The sequence below is a fragment of the Thalia democratica genome, chromosome 8 (assembly GCF_965202585.1).
Source record: "Thalia democratica chromosome 8, ktThaDemo2.hap1.1, whole genome shotgun sequence".
NCBI classification, from domain to species: Eukaryota; Metazoa; Chordata; class Thaliacea; order Salpida; family Salpidae; genus Thalia; species Thalia democratica.
In genome coordinates this window covers 50041913-50065356 of record NC_139172.1, presented here as the reverse complement: position 1 = coordinate 50065356, position 23444 = coordinate 50041913, and the positions used below count along the sequence as shown (strand labels likewise).

The window sequence follows — 23444 nt, the reverse complement described above, 5'->3', positions numbered from 1 at the left end:
TTACTTTCTGGAATGTTAAATATTATTACATTTAAAGCCTTCTTTTCTTTCAGTTTTTGTTCATTTTCAGCATCTATTTTTTCTGCTACTAAATTTAATTTGGTACTAATGTTTGTGATAAATTCTGTTGGTTCACTTTTCTGCATAGCATCAGCATATTTGGAGAATTTAGCTTCAAACTTGTTAAATTTAGAAGAAAAATCAGACTTAAATTCTGAGAAACTTTTTTGTAATTCTGTAATCCTATTTTCTATATTGTCTATTCTCTTACTGCTGGATTCATCTTTTTGAATCTGATCAATGTTATTTTCAATAATTCTACTTTTTTCATTATAATCTTTCTTCAATTTAAGCATCTCAGCTTGAAAACAATTAAATTCATTGTCCTTCTTGCTTCCAATGGCAATCAGTTTTTCTTTCAGCTGTTTCCCAATTTTGGAGGACTCAACTAATGCTTTAATTTCAGCTTCAATAGACATTTACTTTTTTATATTACAAAACCTTTCTTATTCAATAATTGAACGTATAACGTAATTGAATTTACATATAAATTTTTAATAGCTTAAACTCAAAAGTAGATTACAAAACTTTAAGCCTTTGTTTTCGAAACTTATTAAGTTTAGTTTAAACGTCAATATTCAATAACTCATGTAGTGTTCAAATATTAAACCTGTAAATATTTCTTCTTATTTCGATATTTACTAATTAGTTACGATATTTTCTATTTGATTTTATACTTGACAAATTTCACACAGTCTATGATAATTTCAATTTTCAAAAAGCAAAAGTATAAATTTAGAATGTTTAATTTACTTTAGCGTTTTTTAAATAAATATTTATCAGGGAAAGTAATTGTTATGCTTGTTAATACAAATTTAAAGCCAACTTCTAGTGTTACTATTAAGTTCTTCGATTCGTATTTATTTAATTTAGAATAATAACTTTGACATTTTCACACTTATTTTTTGCAACATATAACTTAATGTTTATAGATTTTATTTAAAAAAAAAACATTTAGACAACTTTTTTAAAACTAAATGTTGTAAAATTAATCTTAGTACTTCAAATTTTTTACTTTTAGTTTTATACATTATTAAGTCGGTTTAATTTAGTTTTAAAAATCATAATTTGACTTCTTTTTTTTTTATCTAAATTAGATTTTGGAAAATTGTATAAAATCTTTTGCTAAGCTTTGTAAAAAATAAACTTTTTATGAAGACATGTACAATGTTTAATAATTTCTTTTTTTATGTTGTTTAATGGCATCGTTACTAATTATAGTTTGTTTTCAATATAATACATAGTTTTGTTTATTACTTTTGAATAAATGTCTTGTAATAAAGCTTTAATATATAACTTTAAAACAACTTAGTTTTAACAATCATAATCAAAAAAAATTCTAACAAAAATATTACATCTATCACGTTTTGTAATCTACTGAGTTAAACTAATTGCAACCACCAAGCTTAACCTAATTTATGACTTTTAAGATTTTTTTTATAATTGTTTTACAATAGGGTTACATACACTTGTATTAAATAATAATTAGTTAAGTACTTTATACACATTAAAATCTTCTAAACGTTTTAAATTTTTAGTATCTTTTTTAAGATTTTTTTTAATACTTAATTAGCAAAGTTTCTAATTAATTTTGCACATTCCGTAATAAATTAAAGTTCTCATACAATAACACAAATTTATTTAAAAATTTAAATATTCTTCAGTTTTATCAGCTTTTCAAACGTGGACCATTACTGTTTACAAAAAATTGCGATCTAATTAAACCATTTTTTTAAAGCAAAAAATAAACACTTTTTGCGTTTTTAGTAACTCATACATTGATTATCTTTATAAGCATTCAACTTAATTTTAATAGTTGAATTATTTACTTTTTAATAACAGAATGATACCAATTTTAAACGTTAATAAAATAATAATTAAACAAATTTTGTGCCTTAATAAAGTAGACATGATAATTAATGCAGTTAGTAAATTCAATTTACTTGTTTAAAGCTTTAGTTAAATTTAGTTTAAAATTGCTATACTAAATTTTTTACGTTTATATAAAAATAAAAATTTGATTTCTGAACAATAACTTTTCGAAACACATTTTTAGTTACCTATTTTAATTTTAGGCAAACGAAGTATTCATGGTGAGAATTTTTAACACTTGAATAATTTTAACAAGCTTGTGCTTGCTGCAAAGTTTTGACCAAAATAAAAATATGGAAAAATTTTATTAAAACTTTATAGCAAATATATTTGTACAAAATCGAAGCTTCAGTTCGCGAAATAAAAATGCATGACGTCACTGTAGCGCTCAGAATGCATCATGAAAAGCTTATGCGAGTAAACTCTTACCATTTAGTATCTGTATTTATAAATTTGTTTTATAAAAAGGAATCCTGTGTTAAAAAAAATTATTAAGTTTTAATTGTGTTTAAGGACGAATTAGTAAAATTAAACTATTTTTAATTAAGTTATAGATTATTTTTTTTTTTCATTTTAAATCTTTCTTTTGATTATTTTTGGTTAGACAAGTTGCACTTAGACAAGTTTTTTCAAACTTACTTTTAAGAAGTGTTGTCCATGTATATAAAACAAAAAAAACGATAAGATAATGCAAAAAGGTGCAAACAATTTAAAATTACAGATAGCAGATACACGTCTGTGTATGGTATCATTTTTTTACGAGGTTATATTTTTGTTGCATTAGACGTAAAATATTGAAATTTATTAGAAAATTGCCTCAATAATCTGCAATTCGAGTTTAGAGTCTGAGGGTATTTGTTTTTTTTTTTGTTACTTTGTATTTTTCAACAAATTTCAGTGAAAGCGTAAAAAAGCGTTTATAAATTTAGACGGGGAATTATTTTAAGATATTATCAAAAAGCGCGTACAAAATTTCCTATACATACTGATAAAAGTAAAATTATAAGTATATTCATAAAACTACATTGCTATAGTTTGTTCTATACTATTTTCAATATAAACTATGTAAAACATACGATGTTGTTGAAAAACTCTACCGCAATCAAAACGTTTTGTTCAACGTCTATACTTTTGTACTATAAGTTTTAAATGTACGATAAAAGTATATTTTTCGACAACTGTAAAACTATTTGTTTTTTGTTAAAAATATTTTGTTTGTTAAAATCAGGAAGTTAATCAAGCAAACTTTTTACTAGCATATGTTAAGTAAATACGCCTGTTTTTTTTAATGCAAACTTTATTTAGGCTTCAGATTTATATTAACGCTTGTGAGCCAAAATATAAAGTTTTACGACATATTATACTATTTTAGCTACAACCAGTTTACTGCAGTTTTGAATTCTTTATACATTTTTTTTTGTTAAACACATAGAGACATATTTGTACCAGCGTAAGACTTTATATCTTTAATTGTTTGTTTTTTTTTTAGCATATTGTTAAAAATACACAACACAAAATTATTAATGAAAATACATCTCTATAAAAAGTCTGAAGTTATTCTAGACAGATAGATCTGCTTAGTAGCTTTGCAGCACTACACAATACTCAATCATATAATACTTGAAACGTGCAACAATAAAATTTTAATGCTGAAACCAAACCACGAGAACTGATATTTTACTGCTCCTGAAAACTTTAGACTTTTTTTTTGGAAATTTTTTGTATCTATTTTAAATAATCTAAACTTTTAAAATTAAATAAATTCATACCGACTGAATCAAAAATACTTTACTGGTAAAGTTATCTTAGTTTAGTGGTTGGATTTTGTTTGGTTTTTTAAAATTCAATGTATTACTGGTTAAGATTTTAAATACAAGCTTTCAGTAAAACACTTAAAACAATTCTTAAAAGGTAAAAAAAAGCTTTATTGCTAGAGTCAGCAACATCATATACTATTTGTGTGGTCGTATACAGTAACCTCTCGCTTATTTACGCACATTGTGTCCACAGAAAAAGTGCGTAAAGATACAAGAGATCGTAAAGATACGAGAGGTACCAAATATACATACTATAATGGCTGTTTTTTAATATTGCTTCTAGTTAAAAGCAGACTAGGGACTTTCCCAGTTTTAACAATTTGTTTACTTTATTTTTAAATATGAAGACAAAAGATAAAACTATACGTATACTAAAAAAAGGACTTAAATTTATATAAACTAATATTACTCCTGGAAAAATTTTACTAGTTTTTATAACAAATAATTTTTATCTTTATTTATATGCGACTTATTTGATACTTAATATTTATATTCTGTTCTACTTAATAAAATCAATTTATAATTCAGCGTTTGTTTACAATAAAGAAATGGTGTGGTGTCTATATTTAAATTTGTTTCTATAGCCTTTTACAAAAATATACATTTGATGCTGTAATGAATTTCTTCTTTTAAAAAAAATGTTTGATAAAAATTGTTTATGTTTTTACAACGCTTGCTGTGCAAAGCAAGTGTTACAGAAGAACTTAAACTAAAAAAAAACGTCAAATGAAGTTAGTGATATGTTTACAAAAAAAAATACAATTGAGATTTGTGTTATATGTAAGCTCTATATTTATTAAGTATCACTACTACTTTTTGCTAGGAAGTTTCATTTAATTACTTTTTAGATGTTTATTCATATATTGGGCAAGAGTGCTGTACTATTTATTTGTGTTTTAAACTCTCATTATTTCATTATACTTTCATTATTTAACACATTCATACTTCTTTCAGAATTTTAATCTAATATCTTGTTTTTAACAAAATTTCTGATATACAGAGGTAAAACTAAATGTTTATTAATTAGTCAAGCAATATAAGTTTACAAAGTTTAAAGATATAGAGGTGAGTTAGCATTTAAAAACATATTTTAAATTAAAAATATACAATAAACCCAACTTGTGTAATATTAAAAAAAAACTAAAATTTTTATTTTTTGAATTTTTTAGAATTCTAAAATGCGTAACTAAACGAGAGTGCGTAACGTCACGAGTGCGTAAAGATGCGAGAGGTTACTGTACATCAAAAATTATTAAGAACGCCTCATTGTTTTGATATGATCAATTTGAACTTTCAAACTTTATTTATCCCGCAAAAAAAGTTTTGAATTTGTTTTAATTTAAAATAGTTAAGTTTAATAATTAAAACTTTTTTTAGAACACTTATTGGTTTGACAGATATTGTTATTTGCTTGATTCATAAGTTTTTTTTTTGCATAAACTCGTACTTTGAAGACGTAAAAATAATAAACTCTTTTTTTGAAATCTACAGTTTAGTTATTTGTAATTCTTTGTATAAAAAGTTGTCGTCAAAATTCCCATTTTTCAAGCTATTTTTTACTTTTATTTTCATTCTACCGGTCTGTATGCTTCGAAGTTTTATCGTGTAAAGTAATAATTTCCTTCTAGTTTTTAAATTAAAATGTCGTTAGGGGATATGTTTATAGCGGCTGCTTGTAAGATTTTGTAACAACTTAAATCTAGTGCAACTTGTTAAATGTAATTACGTTTCAGTTTCTGGTTACTAGCTTTAAAGTTTATGCAACTTACAGTTATGACAACCTTGCTAGAGTTGCAATGTAAAAGTTGTATTGCACTTGTAGACTGCAGAAACGCTTATTACAAACAAATTAAATTACTAGTATCAGTTCTTAATGAGAGCGTGGTAATATTTATTCGCAGTAAAATCGGATCGTAAATGCATATGAATTAGATTTATCAGAAAATTGCGACGTTAATCTGTAATTCAAGTTAAAAGACTAGGATATTTGTTTTTTTTATTTTTATTATTTTTGCTTTTTGTAGGATAAATGTCATTTCGCGAAAATTGTAAGAAATTAACGTCTAGGAGCGGCTCTGATTTTTGATAAAACTAATAATTTATGAAATTTTCCCATAAAACGCAGAAAAAACAGGTGTACAAAGTCTAAAAATCAAGATCAAGACCGTTTGCCCTTTTTACTTAAAAGTTTTTTTTTTTTGCTTTTATACTAAGCACAAGACAATATGTTCGTTATGAGTTGTCAGAGTTAAAAACTTTTGGTTTCGCGCTCGAACATAATTATAGCCACATGAAAATTCAAATTCTTAAAAATTGTTTAAGAGACCATACCAAAAAGTTATGAATATTTTCAGGTGTTATTAATATTAACAACCCAATTTTTTTTTTTGCAAAGTTTTAAATATTTTTTAGAATATGGCTAACATAATTTCTAAAATTAACTAGTTTTAGTAATTGTTAAACTTATTTCAATAAATATATAAAGTTGCCTGTAGGTATTAGTTTAATCTTAAAACGTTTTTAAAAAATTAAACACTAAGAATTGAGATATGGTCTCTTAAGTATTTTTTTAGGAGTTTACTTGTCATGTAAGCATATTTGATATTTATTTTGTATATTTAAAATACATAAACACTAGATAGGTACTAAGTAATTATTTTGTAGTTAACTAAACTTGATAACTCTTCACGAACTTCTTTTTTTACTTAAAATATTTTCTTAATATCAGAAAATACTGAAAAGAATTTAAGATGTAAAAAAATAATTGCTTTAATAATGATTAAAATCAGTTTTTGTAGCTTAGTTTGAACTTTCATACAAATTAAATAGAAACACGAAAGGTTATAAATTATTATATGCATGTTAAATTGACTATCAAGACTATACCAAAATTAACTCTATATTTTAATATAAACAAACAACTTTATTACATATAGCTTAAATTTGAAAGTATTCTGTAAAAAGTTTTTTATTTTGTCTTTGTACTTACCAAAATTTGTTTTCATTTTAGTTTTATGACACATCTGCTTTTAAAACAAGTGATAAGTATAACTTAATAGTAGCAGTATTTAAGACGTTTACAACGTTCTCAATAGATGTAAATTAACAATTTTGTAAAACATTATAAAAGTCATGAAAGTCTTATTCAAGAATAATTACTTTAAACAAGTGCAAAATATATAACTTGGCTTGAATTTAATTTTTTTCAACAAATTTTTTATAAAAAGAGTCCAAAGTAGCTTTAGGCTTAGTCGATAGTCATGACAAATTGGTGCTTTTTGATAAATTTATTAAATTTTGTTGAAAAGTTAAATTTTAATGTAAGAGATAAACTTGTAATACATCAACGTCTTCAGAAATTGTTTGAATCAAGTGATTTTAACTATTAAACTTCAACATTTACATCACACGTTTTACTTTGATTTTAAAACAAAACTCAGTACTTGAAATTTTGTTTGAAATGCGTCAACTAAACACTGTTTCAGAACTCATATTAATTTAAGTTCAAGTATTATTTTCAACAAATCACTATTTTTAAAAACGTTTACGTGGTACTTTCTTTATTGATTGAACAAAACGTTCTGTTTAAAGTTATGATATTGTAGCAGTCACAATATATTAAAAAGTTTTGCAATTTTTGGAGCTTTGTTATAAAGTATAATAGTTTAGGTGCAAGTAACTAAATATTCAATTTACTTTAGTCTACAAAAGTCGTCTTTGAATGTTCTTCTATGAGATTATACAATTTAAATTTGGAATATCTGAAAGCTCAAAATGCTATTATGTTAAAAATACTGAAAGTTGTTTGCTTTTTTTTACGGTTCATCAGAGTTTAAGTAAGTTTTAGTACTTTACAAAAAATAAGAGCTAACAGAAAAATAGTTATCATAAATACACAATAGAAAATATTTTGTAAGTTATTGGAACTTCGAAATACTATTATTTTTTAATAGGTAAACAGACAGAAAAATTAAAAAACAGTTTCTATCATATCTATAAACAGTAAACTTAAAGAATAATGAACTAAGTTTGTATAGTTGAATTTTTACGTTTTGAAATATATTAAAACTCTATAAGTGATAAATGTTTTTAGTATAGCGAAATGTTGGAAAAAATACAAAACCAATATGAATAAGTACTTAAAAATTGAAAACTATTTTCAATCAACTACTAAATTAATATGTTAAAGTAACTATTTTGTAATTTTTTAAATATCAGTATTCTTTGACTAAACAAATTTATTAAAGTTATTGACTTTATCGATGAAAATCTACCGAACTTTTAAGTATTCAATTTTTATTTTAATCTTTCAATAAGTTTAGTGTTATCGAAAAATTAAAAGTAAAATAAAAACGAGTAATTGATACCTAGAAAATAAAAAATTAAAAACACAGCTTTGTAAAATCCAAAAAAAGAAAAAATGTCCAAAGAACTGCTAAAAGTAATAAAATAAAGCATTATAACTATTTAGATAAAATAAAAGGCACGCTTTTTATGCACAATTTACTATCATTACAATTCTTTCAAGTTGTATTTTATTTTGTTTCCAACATAGCTTTCATCTCTAGTTTTGTTTTATTTGCTAAGGTGTTCATTATTTTGTTACAACTTTTCTTTTGAGTTTTTCTGTAAAAACAGAGTTGTTACATTTTAATATCGTTAAGTTAAAGATTTTTTTGTAAACTTAAAAATTTAAAAACTGTAGTGCATTATATTAGTTTATAAAAAAACTATGAATTTTACTAAAAACATTAGTGAGAATGTTTAAAAATTTAAACTTAAAAGTTAAGCATAATAAATCTGAATTAACAAAGTAATAAATAACAAGTTTAAGTTTATTAATAAAAAAAAATAGATTTTTACCTGAATAATATTCTTTGATTTACTTTTCATTGACATAAGTTGTTGAATGGCTTTATTTCTCGCATTCTTCTGTATTTTTAACAAGTTTTCAGCACCTTTCCTTTTTGCAATTTTCTTATGTAACTGATTGATGTATTCTACTGCTTTGATAACCACATCTGTGCTTTTGACATTTTTGTTTTTGTTACAACTTGAAGTTACTGCGTTTAATTTATCTAACAAATGTTTCAATTCTTGTTTCTTTTTGATAAACCTCTTTCTTTTACTTTTGATGTTTTTAGCTTGTGCACACTCTCTAGCTGATGAATGGACCATATTGTTTAATTTTCTACAAATTTTCGATATATTTGCAAGTTCAATGTTTAAAGCTTGTATGTTAAGTTATGAACTGAGCCAACTTAAGGCTGAATCTCAAAAAGAAAAAAACGCTAAATGAGAGAGATAAAAGAAGAAGACACTTAAAATATCTCGAATGTATTTTTGGTAGTACAGGTGTATCGTAAAAAAGCTAAATGTTTCAAATGTTTAATAAAAAGTCAATTACAAGGTAAAGTAACAAAGTATAAACTTTTATGAAATGATAAATAAGACTTTGTTAAAACATTAAACTTGTTTATGTTACTTGTTAGGTTAACTATATTCTAAACTATAATATATAACCTAAATGTTGATAAATTGCTTGTATTTGTAAGTTTTTGCCGAAAATAAATTAAGCTAATAGTTAAACTACTAAAGTTTTATCTCTTTCTTTTAAAGTTTCTTTTAAGTGTTTTACTGTTTTTCTATCACTTTGTATTTGGTGAGTTTCCCTCTCACATGCACTTATGACGTAATAATTGACACCTGCTCGAGAATTATGTTTTCGTTAATTTGTTTATACAATATCTTATTTGTTGTGATAACTATTTATTTAAACTTCAGAAGCAGTTTTTTACCTTTACTTACACTTTAGCGGAGTTAAATCTTTTCTAGGGTTTAAATAAGCAATAAGGCTTATTTTCTAATTGTTCAGTTAGTAAGTACGTACGGTAGATATTTGAAAACAGCCAAATTACTTTAAACACAACTCTGCCCCTACTCTGTTGTTACATTTGTAATTACGTATACGCTTGTTCAAAGTGAACTTGCTTTCGTTTGCATAAAGTTAATAAATTTTAAATTTTTTTTATTAATTTTTTTTACAAAACAGTGTAAACTTGTTGGAGTTCAGAATAGGCCTAATTAAGTATTAAAATTAAATGTATTAATTAAGTCATCAGTTACAATTTTTTAACTTTTTCTATTAACTTCTATAGTCTTAATTTACTTAAATCAGAGATACTAATACAGAAAACAAAATGTTGATAAAAACTATTTTATTTTAAATTATTTTACGTATGAAAATATTTTCCAAAAAATCGTTTACAGAATATTTGAGAATTAAACAGCGTTAGTTTTGAAAGTAATTTATACATTAATTTTACGAGTTTAAATTTTACAAAGCTATATGATATTTCTTCTTAAAGTAAATTGTTATATCAAACCGAAAAAGTAAGTAGTAAGTAAAACTCAAATACAAAAGAGTTTAAACTTGAATTGCAGAAAGTAAATTGCAGCTAGTAAATGCAATTTCACGCTAAGTATAAACGTCAAGTTTAATGCTTTAATAATATTTTAATCTGATTTTGCAGAGAAAATTGCCCAACCCAGACGTATATCTGCTATCAGCGAAGTTAACTTGTTTACATATTTTGTGTTCTTGGTTGTAAATTATATGTTTAAGATTGCAATCAATATGCAAAATTTTACTATGCATCTAAGTTCTCACAGTTGCAGAAAACTTCAAACGATTTTCTGCAAAACTACGAAACCAAATTGAAAATGCATTTGAAACTAAATTTAGATTCGAAAGATAAAATCTGCGTATGAAGTTTATCTGAAGGCGTGAAAATTGATTACTGTAATTATTTTTAAATAATTTTAACAGATGTTTTTTTAAAGTTTGTTTGTAGAAAATAAAGTTGAGGACTATTTGATGTAAATCAACTTTCTTAAACTTTTAAAAAGACTATGTTATCTAAATTTTTAGTATACTATGACTTAGTATTTACTTAAAATATTCAGTCTGTTAACTAATTTAAACGTTTTTTATATGGTACAAAGAAAATATTTTATTTCTATCATAACTTCTGTAGCACTTAAATAAGTTTACATAAATTTGTAAATACTTTTATTGTTTTAGTACTTTAATCATAGGTACCTTAATTTCCTCTAAATGATTTTATTATATTTATGATACTTGTTTTAGAAATTTTTACAAGCTAAACTTTATTGTTTGAAATATCTTTTTCGACTCCATGAATTTTTAATATAGTTTATGTAGTTTTGCAAAATATGTTTTAAGTTTTCTGCCATCATTCGGACTAGAATGCAGAAACAACTTGCATACTGACACCAATCTTTAAAACAAATTATAGGCAGCAAAAAAACAAAAGATGTAAACAAATTAAGTTACTGATGGCAGATATATGCCTAGGTACTTTATAAATCTTGCTAGTGAAGTAGATTTACTACTTAAATACTCTAACAGTATGCAAAAACCGTTTTTAACAGATGTTAATTTATTGAAATTGTTTTATTTGAAAAAGACCAAACTTTTAATGTTTTTCGTGTTTTATGTAAAAAGTCTTAGAAAAGACATCAAAAGGTATTCGAGTGTAGTGCAACTCGATAACCGAAAGGTTCTTCGTGCACCGGATCCTAATACCAAATATTTTGAGCGTTTTTTCGTTCAATAAACTATTATTATAGGTGTTTTTTATATTGTAAAAATAAGTTTAGCATAGGTTAGAAATTCTATCGAATTTTTAAAATATAATGACATGTATTACTTATATTAGAAGCAGAAACAAAAAGTTATCAAAACTATCAACGTTACTTTTATCAAAATTTTTAGAACTGCTAAACTTTTGTTTATTACCTGGGTTTGCCAAGACTCTTTTAAGGGCCTTCAAACAAGTAAACCTCGCCCGGCGACTAAAAGACATTTGTAGTCAAAAAATGACACTTATGTGAAAAAAAACACTTATGGTGGTGTTTTGTAATTAGACCCAAATAGCTTTTTCTAAGAGCAGTTTACATTCATGCATTGCGTATTATGAAAGTTGGTAATTTCATTAAAAAAATTATTTGCTCAATTAAGAAGAAAACATTTTATTTTAATTCAAACTTTAGTGCGTCGCTATTTTATATCGTAATTTTATTTTTTCAAAATAGATTAAATTAGCAAATTATTGCTGCTAAAAATTAAATAAACTACCTAAAAAATATTGATCAGATTTGTTTTATTGATAACTTAAAATAGAGCTTAAGAGCTGTTTTTTTTCTTTGTTTTAAGAGCTGTGTTCTAATTAAACTAAAATTGAAGTACTGTTGACATAGATAAGAAAAGGATATTTAAAGTAAACAATTTGAAATTTTGACGCAAATGGTTGATATTTTAATAAATGCTGTTATGTGAAAATGTTGTCAAAAACACATAAAGTTTCAAAAATAGTTTCAACAAAAAAATATTTTTATTACAAAAACAGTACAGTTTGTACAATTATGCGGGTTACAAACTTCAATATTTTATGTATTTATCTTTACATCTTGTTGATTTATAAAACTACACATTGAACTGTTTATTTAATGTTCATACATTCATTAAAACTTGTTAACAAAAATATTATAAAATTTTAAATAATTAAAACTTCAGAATAAAAATGGAATAACCTTAACTATTAAAGATAATATTTTTATCAAATTATTTATATTTTAGTTGATATGAATTAAACAATTGTAAACACTTCAACAAAAAAAGCTGTAGCTAATTATTAAGAAAAAAGTATTAGTAATTTAACAACACTTTTATCATTAATTACTTGTTTTGTAAGCTACAACAGAATACACCACTTAAATTAAAACACTTTCCTTAACACTACTATTATTAAATGCGAAAAAATCTTTAAAAACGTACTTCGACCTAAACTATAAATTATAAAAATATTTAAACTATTTTTATGTTTCAAATTGCGTTTAAAATAACATTGCTGTCCGTTTAAATGAAAAAGTTATGTATAAATGGATAAAAAATATATATAAATTCTTAAAATAGTCCAGGACACAGTCAATTTTGTGTTTGTGATTTTTCTACGGCATCAATAATTAGAAATAATCAAATTAAAGTTTAGAAAAAATTATAAGCTTTTATTGATTGTTACTTAAGTTTAAAACGTTTTTAGATTTACAATCCATCCTTAATAAACTTTAAAGAAAATTAATAGAACCTTATAATTAGTTATATGTGGCAGTTTACATTAAACGAAAAGATAAATTAAATACACACTGAAATTTTAAACTTCAATTATAGATTGAAAAAGCAATATTGTGATAAGTTTAAAGTCTAAACTCAAGTTTAAAAACAATATTGTTCATCTGGCTTCAATAGCCGCTAAATGTATATCTACCATAAGTAGCTTTAGTTTGCAGTTCATGCTTTTATGATTGATACAAAAACTACAAAAACGCAAACTATTTCTGCGTATTTTAGTCCAAATAATTTTAGAACACTCAAAATTAATTTTACGACAGTGAAGTATTCAAATTATTCAACATAATATTAAAATCAAAGTATCGCATTAAACTTTTGATTAAAAGGATGAAATCAATGTCTTAACTGAACTGAAGCTTATTTTCAAGCGTAGTATTGATTATTTTGTATTTTATTTCGTCTTCAAAATTAATATTTAAATAAGTCATGAGCATAGAAACATTTTAATTTTCGTTTATTTTTATATCAGTATTCCATAAACTCAAAACTTAAACAAATAAAAAAACACTAATGACTGCAAATTAATTTGAAGTTAAAAACTTAGATACTTTTAAACGTGTAACAAACTTGACTTGTATCAACGAATACAAATAAAGTTTAAGTTTCAACTTTTCGTTTATACTAACTAATATAAGAAAAAAATTATATTCAAATAAACAACAGATGTTTTTGTGACAAAACTTTATTCTGACTAACGGCGTTTCACTGCTCTCAAATAAATTAAAGGACAGATCTACGGAGTCACAAAAAAGCTCTAAGAATTTTTGAGACTTCGTAAATCTCTTCTTAAATTTATTTGAGAGCAGTGAAACGCCGTTAGTCGGAATAAAGTTTAGACACAAAAACATCTGTGGTATATATTGCGATAAGCTTAGCTTATCAGGATCTCCAGGATTTAATGCCTTTTAACGTTACATCTTATATTTAAACAAACTTTATTAAAAACATTTCTTTGATGCATCATAAAATATATTTATCAATAGTCAATAAAAACTTTGTAGTATAATAGACTGAGTAAAATATAAATAAAATAGATATCAAGTTTGTATATAACTTACACACGGAAAACATAAAAACAAGTTATAAACAACGTAAGCTAAAAGATAATTTCAACTTAAAATACTTAAAACTTGTAGTTGATGTAGCTGTTTAAAAAAATAAAAACGAAGTCTTGGTGCAACAAATAAAAGTTTATAATTTCAAAAAACTTTGATATTTTTTTCTCTGCACCCAAATTGATTTTCTACAACAAATATAATGTGCATTGCAATTTACTACAGTGTTGAGTGATATGGTAGCTATTTGTACACAATCTAAATAGTATAAAACCTGAACTGTAATGCTAAAAAGTAGGCAGAAATATTAGATTAATTCATAATTAATTTTTCAAATTATTTTTTTTTTATCTTTTAAAACGTGCTTCATAGAAATCTAACCTATAAAACTTAAAAATAAAGTCAAAAACTCTCTGCCTCATAGTTGCAAGATTTCTCCAAAAAACCTGCCACGCAACTACTTAAGCATAACAAATTAAAAAAAGACTTTACTCAGTGTTCAGAACTTCTTATTTATGGAATTCTTGTAACTCTGCTAATTGCAGCTATTAAAGTACATAAAAGTTTATAAATCTAATTGAACTGATACGGATGAGTGATTATTTATCTGAACTGACATGGATGAGTGATTTTGTATCTGTATACTAAGCACAAGGCTTGTCGTGTTTAATTCACAAATCTCACTCAACTAAACTTTTTTTTTAAGTTTTAAAATTTGTTCATAAAATAAAAACATTAAAAACTAAATTTAATTTTCAGTACAAGTTTCATAGCATGATTTTAATTATGTAGTGTGAATTTAGTTTTAAGTTTCAAGTAATAGTTTTTTTTTTTTTTTGTAACATGTTAACTCTGATGTTTATTGATGAAAAATTAAAATTTAGAAAAGTACTTTTAAGTTATTAGTTTTTTTGTTTTGGTGTTCAGTTCATTGTTGAAAGCTGTAAAGCTCTATAAGTAGTGAAAAAAGATATATTTATGAGAACTAATTATAAACTATACCAAGTATGACTCCTGGCTTCTGTTATAAGAACTGGCACTGTAATGGTATTAATAAATTTTTATAAAAAAAAAACAATTACAATGTTTCATTGCAAAGCAGATTTTCAAATTGTAAATCTATAATAAAACAATAATGATAAAAATGACAAATTAATTAAAAGGTGTGTGAATTAAGTTTTTCTTGAGAAAATCGAAATTGTAATGGAATACCAGTTTCACTGCTCTTACCATTTAGTTGAACATCAAGTATTATAAAATCATTCAACCAGTAAGCAAGTTTATGTGAAGAAAGGTAATATTTTAAATAAATAGCTATATAAGCCAGCCACAGTGAGATTGCAGTGATATTCAAGTCACGACCTTACAGATGTAGTTTCAGAACTGAACTTCTATGTTGTTATATTATTTATTAAAATTTTTTGTTTTAGATAATGTTTAATATTTTTTTTTTTTTTTAATTTCAAGTAGTTATTTCTGAACTTAGTTAAACGTTCTTACAGTATGTTCCTGCTAGATATTATTATTGTGTAAAAGTTTTGACCACATTTAAAGTTTTTTCTAAATGTTCTTTATTTTTTAGTGTTTGATACGTTCTTTATTTTATATAATAAACACTAAAAGTCATGCTTAGTTTATCTAAGTGATATATATTAGAAGTATAATTAAATTAAAAGTTAAATTTAAGTTATAGTTGTGAGTGTAATTGTATACTACACTATATTCCTACAGGGCGTCTTTAAGATAAATCTTAAAGGTAATCACTAGTCTTTTAGGTGACAGTTAAATAAGACCAAGACAGTAAAACAAATATGTCACTTAAAAACTTAATCTATAATCTACTTAAAACAAGTATGTCACTTAAACAAATCTTACTTGTGTATATAACCTTTTGTTTCTATTTGTCACATTTTTATCTTACATTCTTATAGATGTTTGACATTTTCATTTCTTAGTTCTTTTTATTTATCAGTAGATTTAGAAAGTTTTAAAATAGAGCTTGAATTTGATTTTTAAGAATCAATACTCACATTTATTATTTATCCTTGCAAATGTCTTATAGAAAGTACAACCAGTAAGACATAGGGGGTTGAAAAAACTATCAGGTCATTAAAGGTTATATTAATAAAAAATACCATGGGAGGATCAAAATGTAAACAAGCAAGGGTATTGTCCCAGTGTAAGTCCACAACATCACTATAGAACTTAAAATTTTAACACAGCAAAGTCAAAATAGAATTGACAAACTTTAAGTCCACAAAGTCACAATAAAACTGACAAAATACAAGTCCAAATAACTCCAAAAGGTTTACAGTGTACAAGTACATGTAAGTCACAAAAAATGGTAATCACTTATAAGTCACAGTAAGTTTTGTTAAATTTATTTAAGACTCTTTAATCCAAATAGCTTTGTAGAAAAAGTCTATCCTTGTTAGTAACTACGACAGCAAAGACAAGTAACACTCTGAAAATTTTTAGGAATCAGTATCATATGGGTTTGCATGAAAGTTAAGTTATATTTTGGTTGAAAAAGTTCTTTCCATAGTAATGTTTATGTTATTTTTTCCTAGTTAATCCAAATTGTTGCTAATGAAGTATTCTGAAAAAAACTTTTAGAAATATTTGAGTAATTTTAGTGTTTTAAACTTAAAAATTTTAAAACCATTTTTTGAATAAATTTTAATTTCCTTTTACTGTCTACCTAAATGTTTCTTATTTATTTAGTTTTAAGACTAATTTAGCATTTTGGATGTTTTAAAAACTTGTTTTTTTTTGGTATTTAGTAGTTTAAAGAACTACGGGAAGTAGTACTATTTGACAATAAAAATAATTTTTCTTCACTATTCTCCTATCAAAAAGGAAGAAGATAAGTGAACTTAGATTCTCTTCTAGCGATAAGGGTAAAGTGAAGTTGTCTTTGAAAATGGTAGGAGGAAGAAGTTTAATGGAATGATATAAGATAAAAAATTATACTGGAAAACCATTTTAACTGCTGTTTTATTTAGTTGAACATCGAATAACATAAAATCAGTCAACCAGAGAGCGAGTTGATCTACTAAAGAAAGGTTACATATATAAGTTTTAAAAACCAGCCACAGTGTGATCATTTAGTCAAGACCTTCCAGATGTAGTTTCAGAACTGGACTTATTTGTTATCATATTGTTACTTGTAATGTTGCTTGTTAAATAATATTTATTACTAAAAATGGATTTTTTATTTAAATTCCAAAGAGTTAATTTTTTATTTAGTTCTAAATTCTTCCAGTATATTCCTGTTAGATTTAATTTTTGTCTAAAAGTTTTGACCGCTTTTAAAGTTTTCTACCTGTTCTTAATTTTTTAGTGTTTGATATGTTCTTTAATATAAAATATAACCTCGCAAAAAATGCCTAGTTTATATAAGTGGTATGAATACCTTTAAGTATCATTAGGTATTAAGTTAAGCTTAATTTAAATTATATTTAATAGTGTGGTTGTACACCACACTATTACCTTACAACATTATTTTACTAAAAACTGTTCAATATTATATAACAACACGGGGAATTATAACTACTTAAATATCTTTTTATCAAGCTTTTATTTGCTTTACAAGTATACTTCAATACTGAGTTCAATACTGAGTACAAGCAGATTCTCGTATGATTTTTAGCTTGTTGTTTTTTATGTATGTATGTAATTAATATTTAAATCTAATATTATGATAAACAGACCTTGTAACTTGATCAATTAGACAAAAAATGTTTTATTGACATAACCCTGTTTTATTTAAATTCCAGATAAACTTTTAAAAACCTGTCAACCAGAGCTAAATGGCTAAATTTGTCCTAGTACTATTTCAACTTCCTATACGCTCATAAAACATTTAGAATTAAATAAAATTGACTGACTAAAGATAAAGTAGTTTAAAAACTATTGAAAAAAGTCTTTAACTTAACGTATATAAATTCCTAATGATAAGCTTTTAATGACCTATCTAAATAAGAACTTGAAATTAAAAACCAAATAACCTAAAAAAACATATCTTACATTTCTGATTTTGAGGCACAACATTAATAATTAAAAAAATGTTCTTTTAAAATTTTAAAGTTGGTGATATAAAGTTCTTGTGTATTATAAAACTAGTAATTTTTAGAAAACAAAATACACGCACACCTTTCTTTATTTAAATAATGGAGATAGCTATTTGTTATGAATTGTTTCTTACTGATTAAATATGTAATATTTTAGTTCTTTTTTGATAACCTATTTAAACAATATAATTCACTTAGGTTACCAAAAACATATAACTTAAAGCCATAGAGTTTTATAGAGTTCAAGATCTATAATAAAGCTATGAAACAAAACGAAGAAAAATACTTAGTACCACGAAACTCCGACGAAGAAACCAGCAAAACGTCGAAAAAAAATTCAGAAAAAGAATTGGAAAAACCAATTTTGTTTGACAGAGAAGATTTAGTAGTGAAAGAGTTGTTAGAAGAAGGAGGACGCGACTGTGTGTACAACGCCACTTATAAAAACAAAAATGTCGTGGTCAAGACTTCATTAGCTGAAAGCAAAGACAAGTACATTTTGCAGGAGTACGAATTCCTGAAAATTCTCCAAAAGGGAAACGTTCGCGGCATTCCAAAGATCGGTCCGAGATTTGTTCATGAGGAAAGGCAGAGTTTTGTTGTCGAAAAACTCGGAAAGGATCTGTTTGATAAAAGAGAAGAGACGAGAAAGAACAAGTTTTCGTTGAAGACCACGGTGAAGGTAGCCTTGCAAGTGTTGAAAATACTGAATCAAGTCCACAGCTGTGGCATCGTTCACAACGACATCAAATCTGAGAACCTCATGACAGGATTATTCGATCAAAACACGATCTACCTGATTGATTTCGGGTATTCAACATTCTACGTGAAGAACGGAGAGCACGTTAGAGACGAGCACAGCGGGAAATCGCGCGGAACCCTGGCTTTCAAGTCAGTGAACAGCCTGAAACTGAGAAATCAGAGCCGAAAGGACGATCTTGAGTCTTTGGCCTACAATCTTGTGGAACTGTTGACTGGTAAACTGCCTTGGAATGCAGTTGAAAGGAATAACAAAATAAGCAAGGAGGAAAAAGAGAAGCTGTTGATAGAATGCAAAGAGAAGCCTGCAGATGAAATTTGCAAAGGAATGCCCAAAGAGTTTGCGCTTTTCCTCAAAGAAGTCAGAAGTTTAAAGTTTGATCAGAAGCCGGATTACGATATGTACTGCGGATTGTTTAAAAAATTACTGAACAAAAACGAAAATGATAGTCGGATTAATTGGAAAAGTTAATAAATTACTAAACTCCTTTATCTTAAACGTTTTGTTTTTTTTTTGCTTTAAATTAACATAGAACATAGTGGTTTAGTTTTTTTTTCCTTTTTATAATCTTATGGCAATAAATTTTTTGAGAAAGAATACATAAGTATCCTTAATAAAATAAAACGGTAAGAAGCTAAAAGAAAAACAAATTATAACCACCTTAAAACTAAAATAAATAAATAGTCTTTGTTAAAATGTTTTTTACTTTAGAATAGTTTCACTTAATATTTATTTCTTTAATATTTTCAAAACTTGTTTTAATACAAAACACAATTAATTTTATAGTGAAATTTAATGGTTTAAAGTTATTTTTTAGTTTACAATTAAATTATAATTATACTAAACTTCAAAAAAAATTAAAAAAAAAAGTTTGAACTAAGTCTAGTTTGAAACAAGTTAAAATGTATCCATAATTTGTACAAAACCAAGTCTGATTCAATTTATTTAAAGTTAACTTAAAAAAGTGTATATTTTATTCAGTAACAAAATTTAAGACTAGTTTTTTTGTGTGTAGGTTGTGGTTAAAAGAATCAACTTCCGTTATGTATACGTAAAAACAAAAGGGTTGATTAAAGCAGTGGTCGTCAAAGTGTGCACCGGCGCACATTAAAGCAAACGAACTTATTTATTCAGGTGCACAACGTTTTTAGAGTGTACAAAACTTTTAAGGTGCACCAAAGTTTTAGGGTATAAAAAAACAAAACTTAAGTTTTACTTTTTCAAGCGATAAAAATTCCTATTTCCTAATTGACTAAAATTGAATCCAGAACTGTTGTTTGATTTGAATTTTCATATAGTCGCATAAAATTAATTAGCAGTTATTTAAGCATGTCACTTTAACTTGAAACATACAATCGTTTATTTTTTTCTATTTATTTCATTATTCAGTGCTAAGTTAGCAAAATAAAAATAGCAACCTGAAAACTCTAGAAACTAGAGACTTCAAAATGGGTGTTGCCACTCGTTCAAGTCGGAAGTACTGTCTCGCACAGTTACAAGAAATCAGTAAATATTTTAACAAACCACTACACTTTAACAAAAGTAGATTTTCAGGGATCTTTTTCTCCAAAGTACCGCAGTGATCGTAATAATTACTTATGCTTTAGCCTACGTAACCCTTACATTACATTTTTGTTTATGTTTCTATAAAATTAATTAGTATTCCGTTTTTAACTACTTTGGAGCATAAATGAGATGAGAACATGTGAGAATCGATCAGCATGTTCCGAAAGTTATGAAAAGCTGGTTTGATGGCCGTTCGGAGAAACCAACGAAAAAATACTTCTCGGCGATTGGACAACATTTTTTGGACTATCCTGAGTTTGCTAAAAGTTATAAAAAGGAGAATTTTTTAGTTTTACAGTATACTACCGCTTAAGTACGCACTTTTTTTGGTACGCATCACGCCTTAAGTACGCACTTATCCAGAAAGACAAAGTAAAGGATGTTATACTAGAACTTCAAGAAATTCCAGTTTTTTTGCCTAAATCATTTTAAAATCTATTAAAAAAATTTGCAAATTAGAATTATGTTTTAAATGTTATTTAAAATAAATGACTTGTTTATTTGGCATAATTATTTGGTGGCTAGTTGTAAGAAAGAAAACAAACAACTAAATTTCATATTACACTATATCGTCAAAAAGTACGCACTACCCGTGCTAAGTACGCACTTTTTGGTCGGGTTCAATTTGCGTACTTAAGCGGTAGTGTACTGTAGTGAGAGCGGAGAACTGTTTTCAACTGCATATTCTGAGAGTCTTACGTATTCAATAGCTTAATTTAATTATTAATTTAAACTAGAAAGATAAATAAAACTAAAGTGGTAAATTTGTGACAAATGTTTTTTTTTACTTTTTATAAAAATAACTTAGAAGCTTTAAAAATATTTAATGTAAATAAAAACACCTGACAAAAGAGGTTTTGAAAACAGAAAAAAATGATTTGAGCTGATTGTTAAGGCAAGATGTCAGTTTAGAACAAATCCTTAACTTCCATATGAATTAAATACCAAAAACATAATGTATATAATGTGGTTTACAAAAATATTTATTCAGGTGCACAAAGTTTTTAGAGTGTACAAAACTTTTAAGGTGCACCAAAGTTTTAGGGTATAAAAAAACAAAACTTAAGTTTTACTTTTTTCAAGCGATAAAAATTCCTATTTCCTAATTGACTAAAATTGAATCCAGAACTGTTGTTTGATTTGAATTTTCATATAGTCGCATAAAATTAATTAGCAGTTATTTAAGCATGTCACTTTAACTTGAAACATACAATCGTTTATTTTTTTCTATTTATTTCATTATTCAGTGCTAAGTTAGCAAAATAAAAATAGCAACCTGAAAACTAGGGACTTCAAAATGGGTGTTGCCACTTGTTCAAGTCGGAAGTACTGTCTCGCACAGTTACAAGAAATCAGTAAATATTTTAACAAACCACTACACTTTAACAAAAGTAGATTTTCAGGGATCTTTTTCTCCAAAGTACCGCAGTGATCGTAATAATTACTTATGCTTTAGCCTACGTAACCCTTACATTACATTTTTGTTTATGTTTCTATAAAATTAATTAGTATTCCGTTTTTAACTACTTTGGAGCATAAATGAGATGAGAACATGTGAGAATCGATCAGCATGTTCCGAAAGTTATGAAAAGCTGGTTTGATGGCCGTTCGGAGAAACCAACGAAAAAATACTTCTCGGCGATTGGACAACATTTTTTGGACTATCCTGAGTTTGCTAAAAGTTATAAAAAGGAGAATTTTTTAGTTTTAGTGAGAGCGGAGAACTGTTTTCAACTGCATATTCTGAGAGTCTTACGTATTCAATAGCTTAATTTAATTATTAATTTAAACTAGAAAGATAAATAAAACTAAAGTGGTAAATTTGTGACAAATGTTTTTTTTTACTTTTTATAAAAATAACTTAGAAGCTTTAAAAATATTTAATGTAAATAAAAACACCTGACAAAAGAGGTTTTGAAAACAGAAAAAAATGATTTGAGCTGATTGTTAAGGCAAGATGTCAGTTTAGAACAAATCCTTAACTTCCATATGAATTAAATACCAAAAACATAATGTATATAATGTGGTTTACAAAAATAATTTAAGTTGCTTAAAGTGTTTTTACAAACAAAATGTTTGTTATAAATAAAAAAGCACAAATTGTGAGTTGAGCTGGTGTTGTGCTGCAAGTCTATGCACAAAATTTTAAATGGGCTTGATCAATTGCTATTTTATCTAACTTATTTTTATAAAACTGAAGTAGTCGGATAGAGCTTCGATGGTAATAGAAAAAAAAATCTTTTAAAGAAGATGAAGTTTTAGCATCAAAATGTCAAACAACAAATGAAAGCAAATTTTAACACAATAGAAGTTGTATAAATGAGAGAAAATTGAAAAGAGCTTCTAACTGATAAAATAGTTCAGATTAAAAATAAGAAAGATGTAATAACAAATCTTATTATCAGCTTGTTCTGAAAGCCTGCAATCATCTAAAGATTGATCTGCTTCAAAGAGTGTTCTACAGCAGTTAATGATGCGCACTAATATAACATTTTTGCTAAAATAAAACTATTTCTAATAAGATTATTAAAATTCTTACTTATACCAAATGCTTGTGAAAAAAAAGTAGCTTTTAGTCTCATTAGCTTGTGATATAAATACAACAAAATACACAAACATTGTTATGTTTTTTTAATACTAAAATTTATAATCTTTGTTTAGGCGATGGTACTTGGAACAGAGATGCTTTAGTTAGACTTCTTTAAATCAGCAAACTAATAAATACCTCAGTAAAGGAAAGTTCAAAAACATCAAAAGTTTTAGATTACAGGTAGCAGCTTATTATCTTGCTTCAGCAGCCTATCTCCAGCAAAATGACGGAAAACCTTGCAACTTGAAAATATAATGTTATCATCACAAAAACTAGTCTTGCTTTATTAATAGTGGTGCTCTTGATCTGATATGGAACAGAGTATGGAAAATAATTAGGCGTAAGATCAACTTTTAATATTTTAGGCAAAAATTTCAACGGTTTTTAACTATACTAACTGTGGAAATCTTGCAATATATTTTCATACGTTTACTAAT

General features: G+C 25.7%; 1 protein-coding gene across 1 annotated transcript; it reads left to right on the top strand.

Moving 5' to 3' along the window:
* Positions 1-18353: 18353 nt before the first annotated feature.
* On the top strand, positions 18354-19322 carry LOC145843289 (casein kinase I gamma-like). Its single transcript, XM_082950753.1, has one exon. The coding sequence runs from the start codon at positions 18354-18356 to the stop codon at positions 19320-19322; it is 969 nt and encodes a 322-aa protein (XP_082806879.1).
* Positions 19323-23444: the final 4122 nt, after the last annotated feature.

What these genes read in the sequence shown, in the direction of transcription:
- LOC145843289 (XM_082950753.1), top strand. Translation starts at nt 18,354, where the DNA reads ATGAAACAAAACGAAGAAAAATACTTAGTACCACGAAACTCCGACGAA.